General features: G+C 46.4%; 1 protein-coding gene across 1 annotated transcript in view; it reads right to left on the reverse strand.

Annotated features, from left to right (window-relative positions):
• The window catches only part of RNF38 (ring finger protein 38), a 655055-nt gene that overhangs the window by 273162 nt on the left and 364144 nt on the right, over positions 1-17749 (reverse strand). The window contains exon 6 of the mRNA XM_085641112.1: positions 9409-9579. Coding sequence (XP_085497238.1) covers positions 9409-9579 — 171 coding nt within the window. The remainder of the gene's footprint in view (positions 1-9408; positions 9580-17749) is intronic.

Below are 17749 nucleotides of genomic sequence, written 5' to 3' on the forward strand. Positions count from 1 at the left end.
TAAGGACCAGGTTGAAAAGAACTGGGAGATTTTTCCTCCAACGAGAAATAGAGGACAACTGGGAAAAGGAAGTACTTTCCGTACAGAGTCACTGCTTCTTGGTTGAATTTCCTCTGCAATTCGACTTTCCTCTGTATGATTTGCTATTTTGCTGTCTGTAGGACTGCTGCGGTTGTGAATAGTACCGCTGTTGCCCCTGATTGTACGAGCGGTATTGGGACGAGGAGCCACGAAAGGATGATGATAAGGAGGTGCCGCGGCCGCGCGCACCTCGAAAGGGCTGCTTCTTAAACTGTAGAGTGCCGAGGGAACGAGCCGTATCCGTATCCTTTTTAATGGTTTGCAAGGCATCTTCTACATGCTGGCCGAATAATGACTCCCCGTCATATGGCATATCCAAAATCTTAGCCTGGACCTCTTGCCGAAAAGAGGTTGACCGAAGCCAGCCCTGTCTTCTTAGGACGGCTGCTCCCGCCAATTGGCGAAAACCGGTGGATGCGATGTCAACAGAGCAGTCAATGATCTCGGATGACGCCCTTTCTCCCTCTTGCAGGATTTTCTGAGCTTCCGCTCTTGAATCCTCCGGTATAAGTTTGACCAATGCAGCCATGTCCGACCACATCTGTCTATCATAACGGCCGAGGATAGCCAAGGAATTCGCAGCCCGGACCGTTGTTGACGCCATGGTTGAAAACTTCTTGCCTATAGCATCCAGGCGACGGCCGTCGCGGTCCGGAGGCGCCGACATTGGAGATGATGGATTCTTGGAGCGGCGCTGTGCCGCTTGTGTGATCACTGAGTCCGGCTTAGGTTGAGACACCAAGCAGGCTGGGGAAGAATCCGGAGCTTTATATTTTTTCTCCAGGCGTGGGAGCACCGCCGGAATAGAATTAGGTGTCTTCATTAATTTTAGGCCTTCATTCCATATGAAGTCTATGATTGGCACAGCTCGTACTTGTTTCTGAGGTTGGGACTTGAAGTCATATAAGAAACAGTCCTCTTCCCTGACCACCATGGGAAGGTGAAAGCGTTGTGCTGCTCTCTCCATCAGCTGATGGAACCCTGTTATGTCGACAGGTGGCGAGTTGACTGGTGACCTTGGCGGTGATGCGGGCGAATTGATTTGGTAATCATCCCAGTCCGCCATAGTGTCGTCTTCTGGGAGCTCGCCCTCTTCCGTATCCGGATTGTCCATATTATCATCCTCTGCATTGAAAGGCAGTGCAGGTGTGGAGGGCGTGGGTATCGTTGGCAATATAGGAGGTGGAACCTCAGATGGCGCTTCACGTGGAGTATTTTGAGGGGATGCTGGAAAACGACGATTATAGTCCTCCAACATATATTGGAGGTTGGAAACAAGCTGCACAGGAAGCTGCATCATAGGAACCGGAGCAGAGGTATTTTGCTCTTCTTCCTGTTCATAAAATTCATCCTCCTCAGACTCTTGGCATTTTATATGGAGCTCCGAAGGACTATGAGCATCCCGAAAAAGAGACTGATCGCCTTCATCCGAATCGTCCTCATCCCCTGAGGGAAATAGTTGACGAGGTGGCCGTGGTCCAGGTGGTAACATCACTGGGTCTAGCATGGCCTTACGACGAAGCATTAAGGAGCTGTCCACAGACCCCGGTGCTGGTGTTGACATTGGCACCAATGGCATTGTCGCAAAATTTGACCCTACCGTCGTCGAGGCGACCGTCGACGAAGCAATCGTCGACGGAGCTGCCGTCGACGAGGTTGTTGCCGTCGACGGGACTGTCGTCGACGGGACTGTCGTCGACGGGACTGTCGTCGACGGGGTGGCTGCCGTCGACGGAATGGCTGTCGTCGACGGAATGGCTGTCGTCGACGGTGTGGCTGTCGTCGACGAGGCTGTCGTCGACGAGGAAGATTTCCTCTTCTTCTTTTTACCCATCGTCGACGGAGTTGTGGACGTCGACGGAAGCGCCAGCTTCCCAGTCGTCGACGAAGAAGTGAGTGGTATCGTCGACGAGACAGTTCTAAGAGACACACATACTATCGTCGACGGAGAAGACGTCGACGAAGTCAGTGTCGTCGACGAAGGATATCTACTCGATACCGTCGTCACCGTCGTCGACGAGGCTGATGAAGTAGCCGATCTCGTCGACGGAGGGGCCGTCGACGGGCCCGTCGACGGTTTTGAAAGTTTCTGACTGGAAACATGTGCTGACGGAGTCACAGGCGCCTGAGAGCTACGTCTCGGGGGCGCAGACGTGGAGACAGAGACCTTGCCTGTAGACACTTCCTCAAGGTGAAGTCTCTTCTTTTTCAGAAAAGGAGATGGCAAGTCCTGGACACTTCCACGCTTTGAGGAGACTCCTGTTTTGACAGAGGCTACACTTTCCACCTCAGAAAGTGGGTTGTCTGTGTCCTTTAGTTTTTGAAGCCATATCAAAAGGCGACCTTCTCTATCTTTCAAAGTTTTGTGAGAGAAAGTTCTGCAGATCTTACAATTAGCCACCTTGTGATCAGGATACAGACAATAAATACATTTCTCATGGGGATCCTCAGAGAAAAGTCTTGACTTTCCGCAAGATGAACAAGGACGGAAAAGAGATTTCTTACTTGCAGACATGATGAGAGATAAAAAACCTCAAACCAGAAGAAGAACTGAGCAGAGCTCAGGGAGACTCCCTTCACACGACGTGCGGTAGAAAATCTGAGGGCCTGAGCCTCTGAGGAGAAGGTTCTAGAGGGTGCTAGCGCCTGATTGGCTGGAGTTTGGACTATAAAGTGACAGTGATAGGTTAGCAAAGTGATTCTTTTTCTCAATGCTTTCCTATGTCTCAATGCTATCCTATGGTATTTTTAACTTGATATGTTATTTCAACTATATATAGATGTTTATTTGGGTATGTATATACTCTTATGTGGTTAGGTATGTGTATACGTATATATACATGATACTTATTGCTTTTTATATATACCGTGGGACTCCCACTTCGACGACGGGGAATATTCAAGCATGTGAATCTATGAAAGACACCCCAAATACTGGAGAACACAGCTTCCGTAGCACTATGAGATGTGCTCAGGTTCACATGGCTGCTTCCCATGAGGGGCTGCAGAAGGCTGAGCTAAGTTATTTCTTGGATTCAACTAATTTCTTCACCAGCACTTCATGGCATGTCTAAAGCAAATCTGCTTCCATAGCCAATACAAGTTCCATCAGATACGTTTAACTTTCTCTGTTCAATAAAGCAGTGGACATACATAATGAAGAAAATGTTACTTATCTTTAGTAACAATTTTTCTGGTAGAAAGCTTTTCTTCCCATAGATTCTTTACAGTATGAAAATTTCCAAGTGACAGACTGGATCCAGAAACGTTTCTATCAATAACTATCAAGTAGCACCACACTTGACTTCAGTCACATCTCTGCCTCTCCAGAAATGACAAAACTGCCCATATAGCACACCAACAGGCATGAGGGAGTAAGTCCCTTATTTTTTTCCAAGCCCAGCTGAGGCGTATGAAGAGTAATAGAAAAAGACTTAAGAAAAGAGGCAGCAAAACACAAGTAACAATTTGGATACTTTGTAATCCTACTACATACATTGAACAATACTATTTCAGAAGAAAAAGAGAGAGCACATTTAGAAATCTGTGGAAAGATCTAGTAACTACTAGGAACAATGTTACAGAGGGTATGTAACGATTTCTTCCAAGGGATACTTCTTCCCATAGATACCCCACTTAAACTAATCATGAAGCAGTACACACCGGGAGGAGAGACTGAGTAAGTGCTGATTAACCAAGGTAGTCATGCAGCACAGGCCTAGTGTAAAGTTTATAGCTCTGCTCCAGAGAAACCAGGAAATAGTGCTTGGCATATGCACGCAAAGAAGACAAAGTGGCCGCCCAGCAAATATCAGTCACTGGGATGCGACTGGTCAGGGAACTAGAAGCCGCAAGGCCCTTGAAGGGAGTACACAAATACAAAGCAGAGAGTCTTTCTTGGCCAGGGTGGAGATAATTTTAAAGCAAACAGTAACACAACAAAGTTGAATGCTTAGTCGCTGCTTAACCTTTCATAGACAAGGAAAACCAACATCAGCTGATCAACCAGCGGTTAAACTTTCACATCATCAATGTAATAGCAGACCTTTACCTATTGTCCAGCCTGTTCAAACCCTCTTTCCTTGGAAGGATGAGGATGGGGACAGAAAGATGGAGAGTGACAGATTGACGAATGTGGAATACAGGCACAACCTTTGATAGAAAGAAGGGACAAGTACACAGGACCAGCTTGATAGTCAGACCAATAGGGTCAGCAACATTCCCTAACAGCAAAAGGAATGCCACATTGCTGACAGGGGAGAAAGCCGCTGCACTTTACAAATTATCTCATTGAAAAAATAATCTCAGTGCAAAAACATCAAATGAACGACATAAAAAGATACTTCTTGAGAATAACTGAGAAAAAATGGTGAATTAGGCAGAGTCCTGTGACGGGAGAACATTTAGACAGAACTGGAAAAACCCTGTAGGGATGTGACTGTGCTGCAAGACTCAGTATGTGGTGTTAGTTGTGTAGCCATTAGGCGAGAGTGCAGCTTTTCCTCCTGTGAGGTTGCCTTTCATTTGTTTCTTTTTTAAGGCGGCGGCAAAAGGTTTTCAGCAGAAATAAATTGTGTACTAAAGTTGTTTTTGCTACTTAGGGACCCTGTAGGAAAGTAGGATCTGCTCCTTATGGTTACCCCCACTTTTTGCTTGACTTGATGTAACACTGTTTTTACTAATCTGACTGGGATCCTGCTAATCAGTACCCCAGTCTATCTGCTTTCTCCCTATACTGTTATTTGATGTACTTGGGTACACTCCAGATTGGATACTGGGGTACCCTTGTCAGTCCCTAGTATATGGTACCCATGTATGGTACCCATGTACCCAGGGCATAGGTACCCCAGACGCCTCCCATGGGCTGAAGCATGTATTATACCACCCATGAGAGGCAATGCAAAATGGAACTACAGGCCTGCCATTGCAGCCTGTGTATGTTGGTGCATGCACCACTTACCGAAGATATAGGTTTACTATATCTAAGGGTCACTGCACTTAAAACCTGTAAGTCATCCCTACAGCAGGCATTTACAATCCTGAAGGCTGGGTGCTTGGTTCTAAGAGAGAATGTGCCACTGCATGAACAGGACACCCCTGCAGCCTACGGAGTTCATTCTCCCGGGTTGTCAGTAAAGCAGCCATATACAACGTATAGAGGGGCATTACACGACTGTGTGATGACCAACTCTAGAAAGGTTTAAACTAACCCTATCATGTTTGGTGTCAAACATGTTGGAATCATACCCCCACACCGGTAGCCGGTGTGGGAGGTATGATTCCACACCTCAGAAGCTAGCTTCGTGGGGTCCCTGGTGTTCCCGGTACCAGCCTTTTAACTCCTGACAGCACAAAATGGTGGCTGCCAACTAGAGACACATTTCTGCCCTCTTGCTGCTGAGCCAAGCTCGAGCAGGGGAAGGCAGAAAAAAAGGCATCCTGTCACAGGGAGGTATGACCACCTCCCAGGCAGGATTAAGTGTATTAGGGCTGGGTGGGTGCGCTTGCAAGCGACTGAAAGTCTGCATGAGGGGTACATTTGGTGTGCCTGTGCATAGTCCAGTTCAAACCAGTCCTGGGAGCCGTTGGCTCCCACTCTAGCACGAAACTGGACAAAGGACATCGGCGTAACCTCCCATCTGTCCAGACCCTCCCCTTGGAAGGTCCCCTGAATCTTTCCAACCCTCTCCCGTGGGTAATTAAGGGCTTACCTGGCTGTAGGACCTTAGATTCGTTGTGGACAAGACTCTAACCTGAAACCACTGCACTTTGAACGTCTGGGTACTCTTGACTTCGCTAGACTTCGTTTGGGCCTGACTTCGTCTCCCTCTCAGTCTGCTGCATCGTCTGTGCCTATGCACCGTGCGGGACCTGGGGACCATCAAAGACAACTGAAGATAATCTCCCTTGGAGTGAAGGAGTCACTCCCCTGCATTCGCAGGCACCGCAACACTGCTGACCAGTCTACTGACCCCCGAGCTCCTACGGACTCAGAAAGGCTCAGCAACACAGGAGGTGGGTTTCTACATCCCTCGAGGTCCGAGCTGCCCTCTCACCAAGTTGGAGGTCCGAATCCCTCGTGGGGGCTGCAATACTCGAACCCCTGTGCACCGTGTACTTTTGCAAGTGCATGTGCTTGTTGGCACATCTTTAACAAGTGCATCGGGCTCCGAGTAGCCCCTACCTCTGGGACCACTTCCTACAAAGATCTTCAACCACCTTGCACCATGTGCTCCGTGGCCTGTTGTTTTGTGAAGCTGCTCGAGGTCCTCTCGCGATTCCTGTGCCTCCGGCCCGTGGGTCCATTTGAGGGTCAACTTTGCTTTTCTTGGGCTCCCCTGGTTGCTCCAGGCTTACCCTGACTCCCCTGTGTGTGGTTGAGTCTCCTGGACCTTGCTCGTCCGAACCGTATATTTTCTTGACCTTCTGCATGGGTTGATATTGCCAAGGCTTGTTGGTGCTCCCGCCGGACACCTGCCCCTCAGCACTCGACAACCATTGAGGGACAACTCGTATCTGGCTCCTGGTCATCCTCGACGCCGCCTGGTCCCAGCAGCTGCAGAGTCAAGGTCCCCATCAACTATACTGAAGCACCAGACATCAGTGGGCATTCGTCTACCGAGCCCCTGGTCACCCTTAAGTGACCCAGACTGTCCCCTCTGCTTTCAGGTAATCCTCAACAAGGGTCAGCGTTTGGATTCCAACAGACATTCTTCTCCCTTCCAGCAGTGGCTCTTCTTCGAAGTCTTCCATTGGGTTCAACAGCGGTTTCCGACGCCACTTCACACCTATGCACCTGGCTTCCCTGGGAAAGGTAACTTGGGTACTTCGGTATCCACGGATGGGTTGGCTCTCCAACCTTCTGTCTTCCACAGGGTTTCTTCGTAGTCCACTGGGAAGGGTCCTTAGGGGCACATGCATCAATGTAGGTTTTTGCGATTCCTTAATTGTGATTATTAAGGAATCGAAATTAAGGAATTGCAAAAGCCTATGAATGTAGGAATCGCTATAAAATTAGCGATTCCCAAACATTCCTTAATCGCGACTCGCAAATTGTGAGTCGCAATTAAGGAATGCCTTCCCATTCATTCCTATGTACCTACAGGCCCATAGGCATGAATGGGAAATTGCATGCGCAGTTTGCGAGTACCCAATAGGTACATGCAAATTGCGCATGCAATTTCAAGGGTGTCAAAAGGACACCCTGTTGAATCCCTGAAATTGATCTGTGCACACATGTTGCGCACAAACGTGCCCCAAGGGCATGTGCGTGTGTAACCTACAACTTTGAAAAATGCACTTTCGTGCATTTTTCAAATTTTTTGCAAATTACCATCAAGTTCAAATTGATGGTAATTTGCGGCCCCTATTCGCGAAATTGATATTTGCGATTTTCTCATGCATTGCATTTAAGGAATGGCAATTTGCAATTCCTTAAATGCAATCGCAATTTAAGAAATTGCAATAAATTGCGATTTCTTAAATTGTGAGAGCCTTACAGTTTGATGCATCGCAGAAGCCCGTTTTTCGGGCGCGAACGGACGATTTTTGCGAATTGCACCGTTTGCGCTTGCAAAAAAGGTTGATGTATGTGCCTAATAATTTTTAAAACTCCAACCGCGACTTTCACATAAAGTTGTATGGATCACGCAGTCATGTTCCCACACTGCACCCGTCCTTCGTGGGGTCCCCATCTACTCACCTAGGGCGGTTCCTTGGGTTCCCAGCGATTCTACGTTCTCTCGACATCGTCCTGACTCGAGTCGTGGTTCTTATACCACTTTCTTAGTATATGGTTTGGTCCCCCATGGGGCTCACTGTGGATTACTGCTATTTACTGTAATTTCATTGCTAAAGTATTGTGTACTTTGTGTCTACCTCTGTGTAGGAGATACTGTAACGTACTAGATAGTATTATATAAATAAATACATATTTTTCTATAACTACTGTGTGGTTTTCTTTTCATTTAATCTATACTATAAGATTGCATTCTGGAAAAACAAGCTGCTTTACACTCCTTCTAGACTTAGCCTGACGGCTGCTCTCCACAGCTACTACTTGGATAGCTTTCTAAGGTGGTATGAGACCTCCTAAATCACCGTAAGGGTTGTCTGGACTGGTGCCCACTTTAATTAGTGGACAGCATATACCAGGACAGTCTCTCACAGGCCCGATTCCGAGTCTGGCAATCCACTGATCGCTAGTCTCGTGGGGGCAGGGGAGCTGTATCCTGACCGCCCTATTACGATTAGGGCGGTCAGTCCGCCATTGCCCTGCCTCAGCCGCCAGGAAACTGCTGTTCCCTGGCCGTGTTGCGGCAGTCAGGAGGTCGCAATATGCTTAGTGAGACTGTGGCACTCCTGCCAGGCATATTACGAGTTTCCTATCCGCCGGGGTCATGGAGGTTCCCACTCCATGAGCACCGTGACGGAGAAGAAACAAAGGGGGCCATGCAGGGCCCCTATGCATGGGGAGGCATTTAGAGGGGGCACAACATGTGCTCCCTATGTGCATGCATCCCAGTTCCTGCATGGAATGGACTTCTAAGTCCATGCCGTGCAGGGACTGTTTTTGGCGTTTCCAAGGCGGGCCCATTTTCTGAGGTACCACCGTGGAAACGCCAAAACCCAGCCCGCCAGATAGGAGGAAACTCCTATCTGACGACTGCTTTGGTGGTGTAGCGGCAGGGCGGATCAGGTGCCGCACCACCAAAGTAGTGATCAGGCCCTTAATGTTTTATATTTTTCATTTATATTTGCATTAAATTATATAAATGCAACATAAATGTTGCGATTACATAGCTGTTTTGCAACATTAAGAGTTTTAGCTGTCTTTTTTTAAATTTATTTGTTTTAAGTGTTATGGAATCCTGCATAGGTGAAGTGTTATTCATGGACTATGAATTTTAAGTAAGTTCCCAGGTTAGAGAAAATGAGCCTCATTCCACATTAACGGTATATGTGTACATGGCATTTATACAGCGCAAATTTAACTGGAAAGCTTCAGAGAGCTCCACTAAGATAGGCTCCTTTAGTCCCCTATGGTACATGGACAGTTTACAGTTAGGCTGATCGTGGCAAGGGGAAGATACAATTTGCCACCCAAGGGTGGAGCGTTCATAAACAGACACACCATATCAAACACCTGCCGTAGCCTGCAATATTAATTTTACAGTACTATGTAAAAATAAAAACATGTTACAATTGGATTTCCTCCCATGAACAAATTAGCTGTTAAGTGCTTTATTAGGCTTCATTGATAATTGTATGGGACAATTAAGCAGGAGTGAAAACAAGAAAAATCTGGAAACAAGACTGTTTACCTACCGATCGGGACTGCTGTGTTTGGAAGGAAACAAACTGGCCTGGCGGTGGTAGGTGAGCATGATGATGAGGGGAAAGATGTGGAGTATGTAATATAAACGGATCCGTTGAAAGAATGGGTGGGAAAGCAGCATATGGGACTGGTAAGTGTTGAACAGAGCAAGCCTGCAACATCTGTCAAAGAAAGAAAAAAAAAATGAATGAAGCAACATTGGAAATACGTCCACATACTCTCAAAGGCAAATAATCATAAGCAACTGAGAACAAGGATATTACTGTGCTCACGAAATGAGCAACAAACTCTAGCAACACAAAACAATCACTTGGAATGGACAACCCTGGCAATGGTGGTAAAAATACCTTGGGAGCACAGCCGACCCACTGACTTCGAGATAAGCTTATCAGCTTTCTATACTATAGGGGGTGATTGGCAATGCAACATTCTATCTACAAACCCGGGATAAAAGTTTGGATCCACTTTTGAAAAAGCTGAACGAGAAACATCCAGAAAATTCCTTCAGCGATCAAACTTGTAGTGAAGTTAGGAGTCGAACGATTTTTAGGTCTCGCCGGAGCCAGCACATGCGCTGCTCTGCAAGACATTTAGTACGTGGGTTTTCAAAGTGCTATCCCACGCTTTGGCTGGCCTAGCGCTTGCGTTCACGCGAGCGTGCACATGCGCAACCACAAGCTTTCAGCGCCCGAGGCGCCATCTGGAGCCTGATTCCTTTCACTTTTGGTGCTGCTGCGTGTTCACTTTCGTGTGCTTTACCGCTCCTCCCCCACCACAGAGCGCATCCCGCTCCTCCCGCTGGCTGCTGCTGCTCCTGGCGCCATCTGGTGATCGCGATCACTTTCACGGCCGCGTCACGCTTGTTCTGTCTAGGAATGGTGCTCCCCACATAACTCCTCCCACCAGCACTTCCTCCGATTGTTACTGAAACTGTCACAGCATTGCAGGGCTGCGGCATTACCTTTCGCTCTTTATTAGCCTGTCACCTGCGTCATTTACAATATATGACCCACCTTCTGCTTCTCGCCTCTGCGAACCAGGGCTCGCTGGAAGTCTTCGGGGGCATGAGTGGAGTCAGTGTGAACTCTGGCCTCTTCAGTCCGGCAAGGAGCTACTGATGTTTGTTCTTTAAAGATGGCTCAGGGTCCTAGCCTAAAGTGCTCTTCCATTGTTCCCCTTTGTTATAATTTTACTCAATCGACGGCATCTCTGCCTTGCACATGTTGATATATGGAACACCCGGCCTCCTTGGATTGCACTTTTTTGGGCACACACACACAGCACCCACAGACCGGCTGCTGCACTGGTGCGGAGTAGCAGCCTCCGTGTTTCATCCTGCCTTCCCCCCTCCCTCTCCTGGTCCTGCTCCAGCACAGACCACCCCGTTGGACCCCTGCCTCTTTCTTGTGCCTTACAGAGCCCATGAGGCGGAGTACATTATACCTGTAAAATAACTGCAATTATACTGTGCTCGCCTAAAGCGCCCACCACCTCCTCCATCCCTGCTGGGCACTGCACCCCAATGGAGAGGAGAGGAGCGCTGTGGTCACTCAAGCATGACGCGCACATGCTTCCCTTATAGGATCACAGCAAGTACAACACTCTGCCAACCAACCACTCTTCCACAATGTGCTTCGGTGCACCACAATGGGGTATGAAGCGCTATATACACGCTACAATACAATCCGTACAATGCAAGCATAATACTGCTAACTTAGAATTAAATTGAATCATTTCGAACCACCTAGGCTGAGATAATTCAGGCAACAACTGAAAAGCGCTGCCTGCTTGTTGACACCATGCAAAGAGCGACCTTTCACAAAGAAGAGACCGTTACGCCAACCACAAACAACCATGACCCTACAAGCTGCGTAGGAGTTCGGCAGCCTTTGAGAGACGCAAAACCATATGTCTACAGACTGATTATAAGGTCATAGAAGTAACTTTGTGAACCTCGGCCAGGACAGCTCGGTGGGTTGAGCACGTGGTCACAGAAGGGTGAATCACATACAGATCACAGGATCGTATGATTTTGAGCATATCACAGCCTTTCATCATTGGCAGTTCGATGTAATAAAGTACACCAAGAAATTGAATTGCACTAGCTGTAATGTTACACCTAGCTCCAAGAAACGATTCCCTTTCTGATGTGCGCTATAAAAATGTTCACTATTTTTCTATTTACTCTCGACTCGACTTTCTCTTTCTTTATTCTCTTTTCATAACTAATGCATTTCACCTCTATATGTTGCATTCTTATGGTTCAGACCACCTTCTCCTAGCACCGTGTTTTTTTTTTGTTTGCTCTTTCCATATATTTCTTTCTTCTGTATATTTTCGTCTCTCGTCTCTGTTGCATCTCCTCTTTTGTTTAGAAAGAGGATGATCAGATAATTGTAGCATAAGTAACAGAATGCGATAATTCCACGAGGTAGTAGAAAATATGGAAAACAAACAAAGGAAAATAAAGCAAAAATGTCAGAAAGGGAGAAATAAAGTAATAGAACCGAATAGAAAAAGAAACAAGTATTGGCATAGCCAATAGGTCTCGCCTTTGGAACCTTATAAGTATTTAGTTATGCAGTACAATATCCTTGGTGCAACAAAATCAACTTGCATGTCTAAACACTTATAAGGTCCCAAAGGCGAGACCTATTGGCTATGCCAATGCTTGTTGGGAATTGGACTCGAGGCTGTTTGCTCCGTACCCTGCTGAAATGCATAACCATTTAAGCCTCGGAAAAAGGCGTCTCCAGACTTCCCTATGATTTTGATCGTTGGGAGGAATTTTCTGGATGCAGCTTATATAGAGTGGCCACAGATTGGAATGGCTAATTGCACAATTTTGAATTAATACGTAGACGGAATTTACAAGGTTTAAGATTTTTGTTGTGAGAAACACTCTGACAGAAGTCCGTTTAGAAATCTGCCTTAAAAACGGGCCATTGTTTTCTTAACTGTACGTTGTGAATCTTCGAAAGATACAAGTGGATGGATGAAGTGGCCCTGAGGAAGCCTTTGTTAAGGTGTACTGCATTGGCTGCACTGTAGCTTTTTAGATGAAGAACCTGAATAAAAAGATAAAACACAACAAAAAAGGATCTACTAATCGTGTCTTGGACTGACTGTATACATGTTTGTTTACTGCCTCCCTTTTCAGCGTAAAATGTTTCTAATGTACGGCCAATGAGCAGCTGTCTGTTAGAGGTGGGCAATAGGGTTGTACTGTTACAGTGAATACTCCAGGTGGTGTGGCAATGGTTTCCCTGGCTGCCATAGTTTGTTACCATGCATATATTCTGCCATCTAGTAGGTAGAGATGGAAAGTGCTACTTGTTTTGTATTTTTAGATCCTTCTGGCTTCGGCTACCACCCCCTTTGTGTGAGTGCTAACTCAGATTATTTTTCCTTTTACCCTGTGATTGTGTATGTCAGTTGAATAGGTGTTAAATTTTTTGCATGTTTTTATTGTTGTGAGTGTGCAGGTAGGTAACTAGTTTTTTGCAGCGTGGACGTCTTCTAGATTCCCATACTATGCATCAATACGTAGTGGTATTTGCTTAATGCTGAGGAGGGAGTGAAATTTCGGTAGTTCCAACAGAAAACTTTATTGTGTGGTTTTCCACTTGTTATCTTAGAGAGAGCGTGTGTTCTCCACTGTGTGTAAATAGTATATATTCACATATACACAAAAAATGTACATACATATATACACACCCCTAGACCTACTTGGGTATGCGAGTGTGTGTAATTATCTATAGGAGTGACCGTGAAACCATTTATTTTGTGGTTACCGGTTAGCTGTTATCTGGATTGATGTAGCAATTGTTCTATTCTCTTGGCCAATACCTCTTTTTTATGGTGAAGTTGAATTTGGTTATTTTATTTTGTGTACTCTTTTAATATAGTTTATAGATAAATGTATTTTTCTTTTTTTTATTGTTTTATAGAGCGCGAACCAGACCCAAGCTAGGATATCAGAGCGTTTTACATAAGGCGTACGGTGAACACATTCAAAGGGGAACATTGCATACAAAGAAACATAATCTGAAAGTAACAAGGAGTAGCCTGAGAAGACTTGTTCTGAGCAGTAAAAGACCATTCAAGTTTGTGTAGGTCTTCACTTCTCGTGGCAGCAGTGAGAAGAAATGTTCTGAGCGGTAAAAGACAGTTTAAGTTTGTGTGGGTTATCACTTCGCGGTCAGGTAACCCAAGAGTAGAGGTAGTTAGGGGGTTGTAGATCTGGTGTCGTGGTTGTGCAGATTTAAGGTAGGAATTTGCTCATCAGGAATAATTTTGCTTCCTTTTTGAAGAGAGGCGTGGCGGAGATTTTTCTGATATATCGTGGAACCGAGTTCCATATTCTTTTCGCTGCCCCTTAGAATGCTCTGTTGGAAGTTTTAATCTTTTTGAAACATGAGGGTTTCAGAAGTAGATTGTTTGCCCTCCTTGAATGTCTGTTTCCTCCCGATAAGGTACGTTTTTGGGCTAGGTACTGGGGGGTGTTGTGGTGTAACGCCTTGTGAGTGATACAAGCTATTTTTAGGTGGATTCGAGCTTCGTAGGGTAGCCAGTTGAGTGCTTTCAGGTGTGGCGATATGTGGTCAAATATGTCTTGAAAGCAAATTAACACATGATCTGTGAAACATAGGAGCATGAATGCAGAATGCAATATAAACAGCACAGAAAGAGAAAATATATGAATCTAACCTTAGTGAAAAAGATGGCGTAAGATGGCCTGTCCAACCGCTGCATCTTCCTGTTGTGCAGATTGAAGACCGTAATGTCTAGTGAACGTGTGAACATTTTTCCATGTCGCAGCACGGCAGATATTTTCCAGAGTCACTCCAGCAAACAATGCTGCAGAAGTTGCCATAGTTCTTGTAGAATGTGCCTTGGCTCTCCTTTGTAGAGTGTTTGTTGGCCTTCTCATGGCAGAAATGAATAGCCGATGCAAGCCATCTGGCGATTGTCGCCTTTGTCACTGCGATTCCAAGTGTTGTTTGACCATATGCCACTAACAGTTGGTTTGAACGTCTGATATCTTTATTCTTCCGTAGATAGAATTTTAAACAGCGCTTAACATTCAAAGAGTATAATGCCCTTTCCGCTGGATTGGATGGATTCGTAAAGAAAGTTCTTAACCTTACCGGTTCATTCAGGTGAAATTGTGATGGTACTTTAGGGATGAACCTAGGATTCGTTCGAAGAGTTACATAATCCTGAGTAAAATGCCAAAAGGGTTCCTTAATAGTGAAAGCTTGGATTTCACTCACCCTTCTTGCGGAAGTCCGAGTCAGTAAAAGGGCGACCTTCCACGTGAGGAATTTAAGATCAGCTTTGTCGATCGGTTCAAATGGACTTTTCATTAATTGCGCTAAAATAGTGTTGAGTTCCCACTCTGGAGGAGGTGCCCGCACCAGAGGGAATGCACGAAAAAGTCCTTTCATAAATTGTTTGACAAGAGAGGACAAACAAAGAAAAGGAAGTTTAGCGCATCTTCTGAATCTGGAAAGAGCAGCCAGATGGACCTTGACCGATGAAAAGGTAATCCCAGATTTAGCTAGAAAAAGCCAATAAGGGAGGATTTGTTCGGCAGGAGCTACAACTGGGTCAACGTTATTAGCTTCACACCAACAACAAAATCGCTTCCACTTTAGGCGATAAGTCTTGATTGTGCTCTGAGCCCGAGAGTTAGCCAAAATTTCACGACAGTCCTGCAAAACGTTGAGGTCCTTGAACTCTAAGAAATCAGGAGCCATGCGTGCAAGTGCAGGGACCGTGGGTCCGGATAAACCACTTGGTCTCCGTCCTGTGACAAAATCGTCGGCATTGGATGAAGACGAATGGGCTTGGCTTGAGACAGTAGCAGAAGTTCCTGGAACCAATATTGTCTTGGCCAACGAGGGGCAATCAGAATTAGTCGGCAACCCTCTAGCTTCATCTTGCGGAGCACTTTCAGGATCAGTGGTATTGGGGGAAAAGCGTATGCACAAATCCCTGACCATCGCATGAACAGGGCATTCCCCCTTGAGCCCTGCTGAGGGAACCTGGTGGCATAGTATCGGCAATTCTTGTTCTTCCTTGTTGCAAATAGATCCAGGGCTGGTTTGCCCCAAGCCTGGAATATTCTGTTCCAGCTCCCACTCGTGACAGTCTGATTGGGACCTGCTCAGCGTATCCGCCAGAGTATTGTGGCGACCCATGACTTGCTCGGCTCTCAGGGTTATCTTGTGGAGCGTGATCCATTCACACAACTCCTGAGCCGCCTGCAAGAGCGTAGCTGATTTTGTTCCTCCTTGCTTGTTGATGTAATGCATGCTGGTCATATTGTCGGTACGGACCAGCACTGAGGAACCCGCAATTCTTGGGAGAAAAGCTTGCAGAGATAGAAATATGGCGCGGAGCTCCAGTCTGTTGATATGCTGCTGTTTCTGCACTTGAGACCATTTTCCTTGAATCTGCAAATCCTGCAGGTGACCTCCCCATCCCTCCATGGAGACGTCGGTTGTTAAGACAAAGTCTGGAATGGTTTGTAGGAATGGGAGGCCTTGGGCCAGATTCGCTGTTTGTGACAACCAATGCAGAGAATTTACTATGCGCGGCGTGATCTTGATGGAATCGTCGAAAGACCCCAAGGCTTGTTGCCATTGAAGGTGTAGTTCTTCCTGAAGAGGCCTCATTTTGAGCCGTGCCAGGGGTATGAGATTTATTGCAGAAGAGCACATCCCCAGGAGTGATACAAACATCCAGACAGAAACTGACTTTTTTCTTGAAATGACAGTGGCCAATTTTTGGAGACTTATTTGGCGGTCGTGTGACAAGAGTGCTTTGCACTGGACCGTGTCTAGCGTTGCTCCGAGAAAAGGAATGACCTGAAGTGGAAGCAATTGCGATTTGCTCTCATTGAGTCAGCCCCAGTGAGTCTAAGAGATGGAGACATGTTGCTGTGGCAACATTGGCTTTGTGTTCCGAAGGACATTTAAGCAGCCAATCGTCGAGAAAGGGAACACTTGGATTCCTCGCGATCTCAATGCTTCTGCTACTGGTGCCAAGCACTTCGTGAAAATTCTTGGTGCAGATTTCAGGCCAAACGGGACCACTTTGAACTGATAGTGGGCGCCAGCCACTGTGAATCGAAGATACTTGCGATGTTTGGGATGAATAGGGATGTGGAAATATGCGTCCTCCATATCCAGAGAAGTTATAAAGTCTCCTTCATTTAAACAGCTTCAAATCTCGGAAAGCGTGACCATCCGGAAACTTTGCTTTTTGAGGAATGTGTTGAGCTTGCGGAGGTCGAGAATCGGTCGCCATTCCCCTGACTTTTTTTTGATCAGGAAAAAATGAGAATAGAAACCGGTTCCTTTTTGAGATGATGGAACTTTCTCTATTGCTTTCTTGAGGAGCATTGCTAAGGCTTCTTTGAATAGTAAGTGAATACGAGGGGGACCCCTGGGCGGAGTAGTACGTGGTGGTTTGAGAAATTCCAGGGTGTGGCCCGTGGTCACCAAGTCCAAAACCCATCGGTCTGATGTAATTTATTGCTACCTGTGCGCATAGGTCGAAATCTTCACGCCCACAGGTATGGAGGGTGATTTGGCTGGCGCCCTGGTAAAACTAAGTCCTCTTGCGCATATGAAAGACCCGCGCCTGTATTGAAGGGCGCCTAAAGATCTAGCGGTATCTGTGTCAGTTTTAATAGCTCGGAGGGCCTCATCAATGTGCTTACCAAACAAAGAATCCCCGTCGAAGGCCATGTCCAGAATCTTTGTTTGGACTTCAGGTCTAAAAGTAGTGGCTTTAAGCCACCCCGGGCGTCTAAGCACTGCAGCCCCAGCAAGCTGACGGAAATTGGTGTTAACAATGTCCAGTGCACAATCTATCGTTTCTGAGGCAGCACGCTTACCCTCTAATAGGATTTTCCTGGCCTCCTGTCTATGGTCTTTCGAGATGAGGTCAATGAGACCCGCCATTTCTCACCACATTTGTCAGTCATAACGGTCGATAATCGCTAGAGCATTAGCAGCTCTAATAGAGGCTGCTTCCATGGAGGAAAATGTCTTGCCTATGAGGTCCAGACGACGCCCTTCCTTATCAGGTAGCGTGGTGATAGGAATTGCAGGATTTTTTGATCGCTGTTGGGCAGCTTGCGAAATGACTGAATCTGGTCGTGGATGACCTATAAGACAAGATGGGCTGTTTGCAGGGGCGCTGTATTTTTTCTCTATGCGAGGAAGCACTGCCGGAATGGATGCAGGTGTCTTCATTATCTTAAAACCTTCCTGCGAGCTGTAGTCAATGATGGGTATAGCACGGCAGCACGTGTGA

Source organism: Triturus cristatus, chromosome 2_2 (genome assembly GCF_964204655.1).
Source record: "Triturus cristatus chromosome 2_2, aTriCri1.1, whole genome shotgun sequence".
Taxonomy (NCBI): domain Eukaryota; kingdom Metazoa; phylum Chordata; class Amphibia; order Caudata; family Salamandridae; genus Triturus; species Triturus cristatus.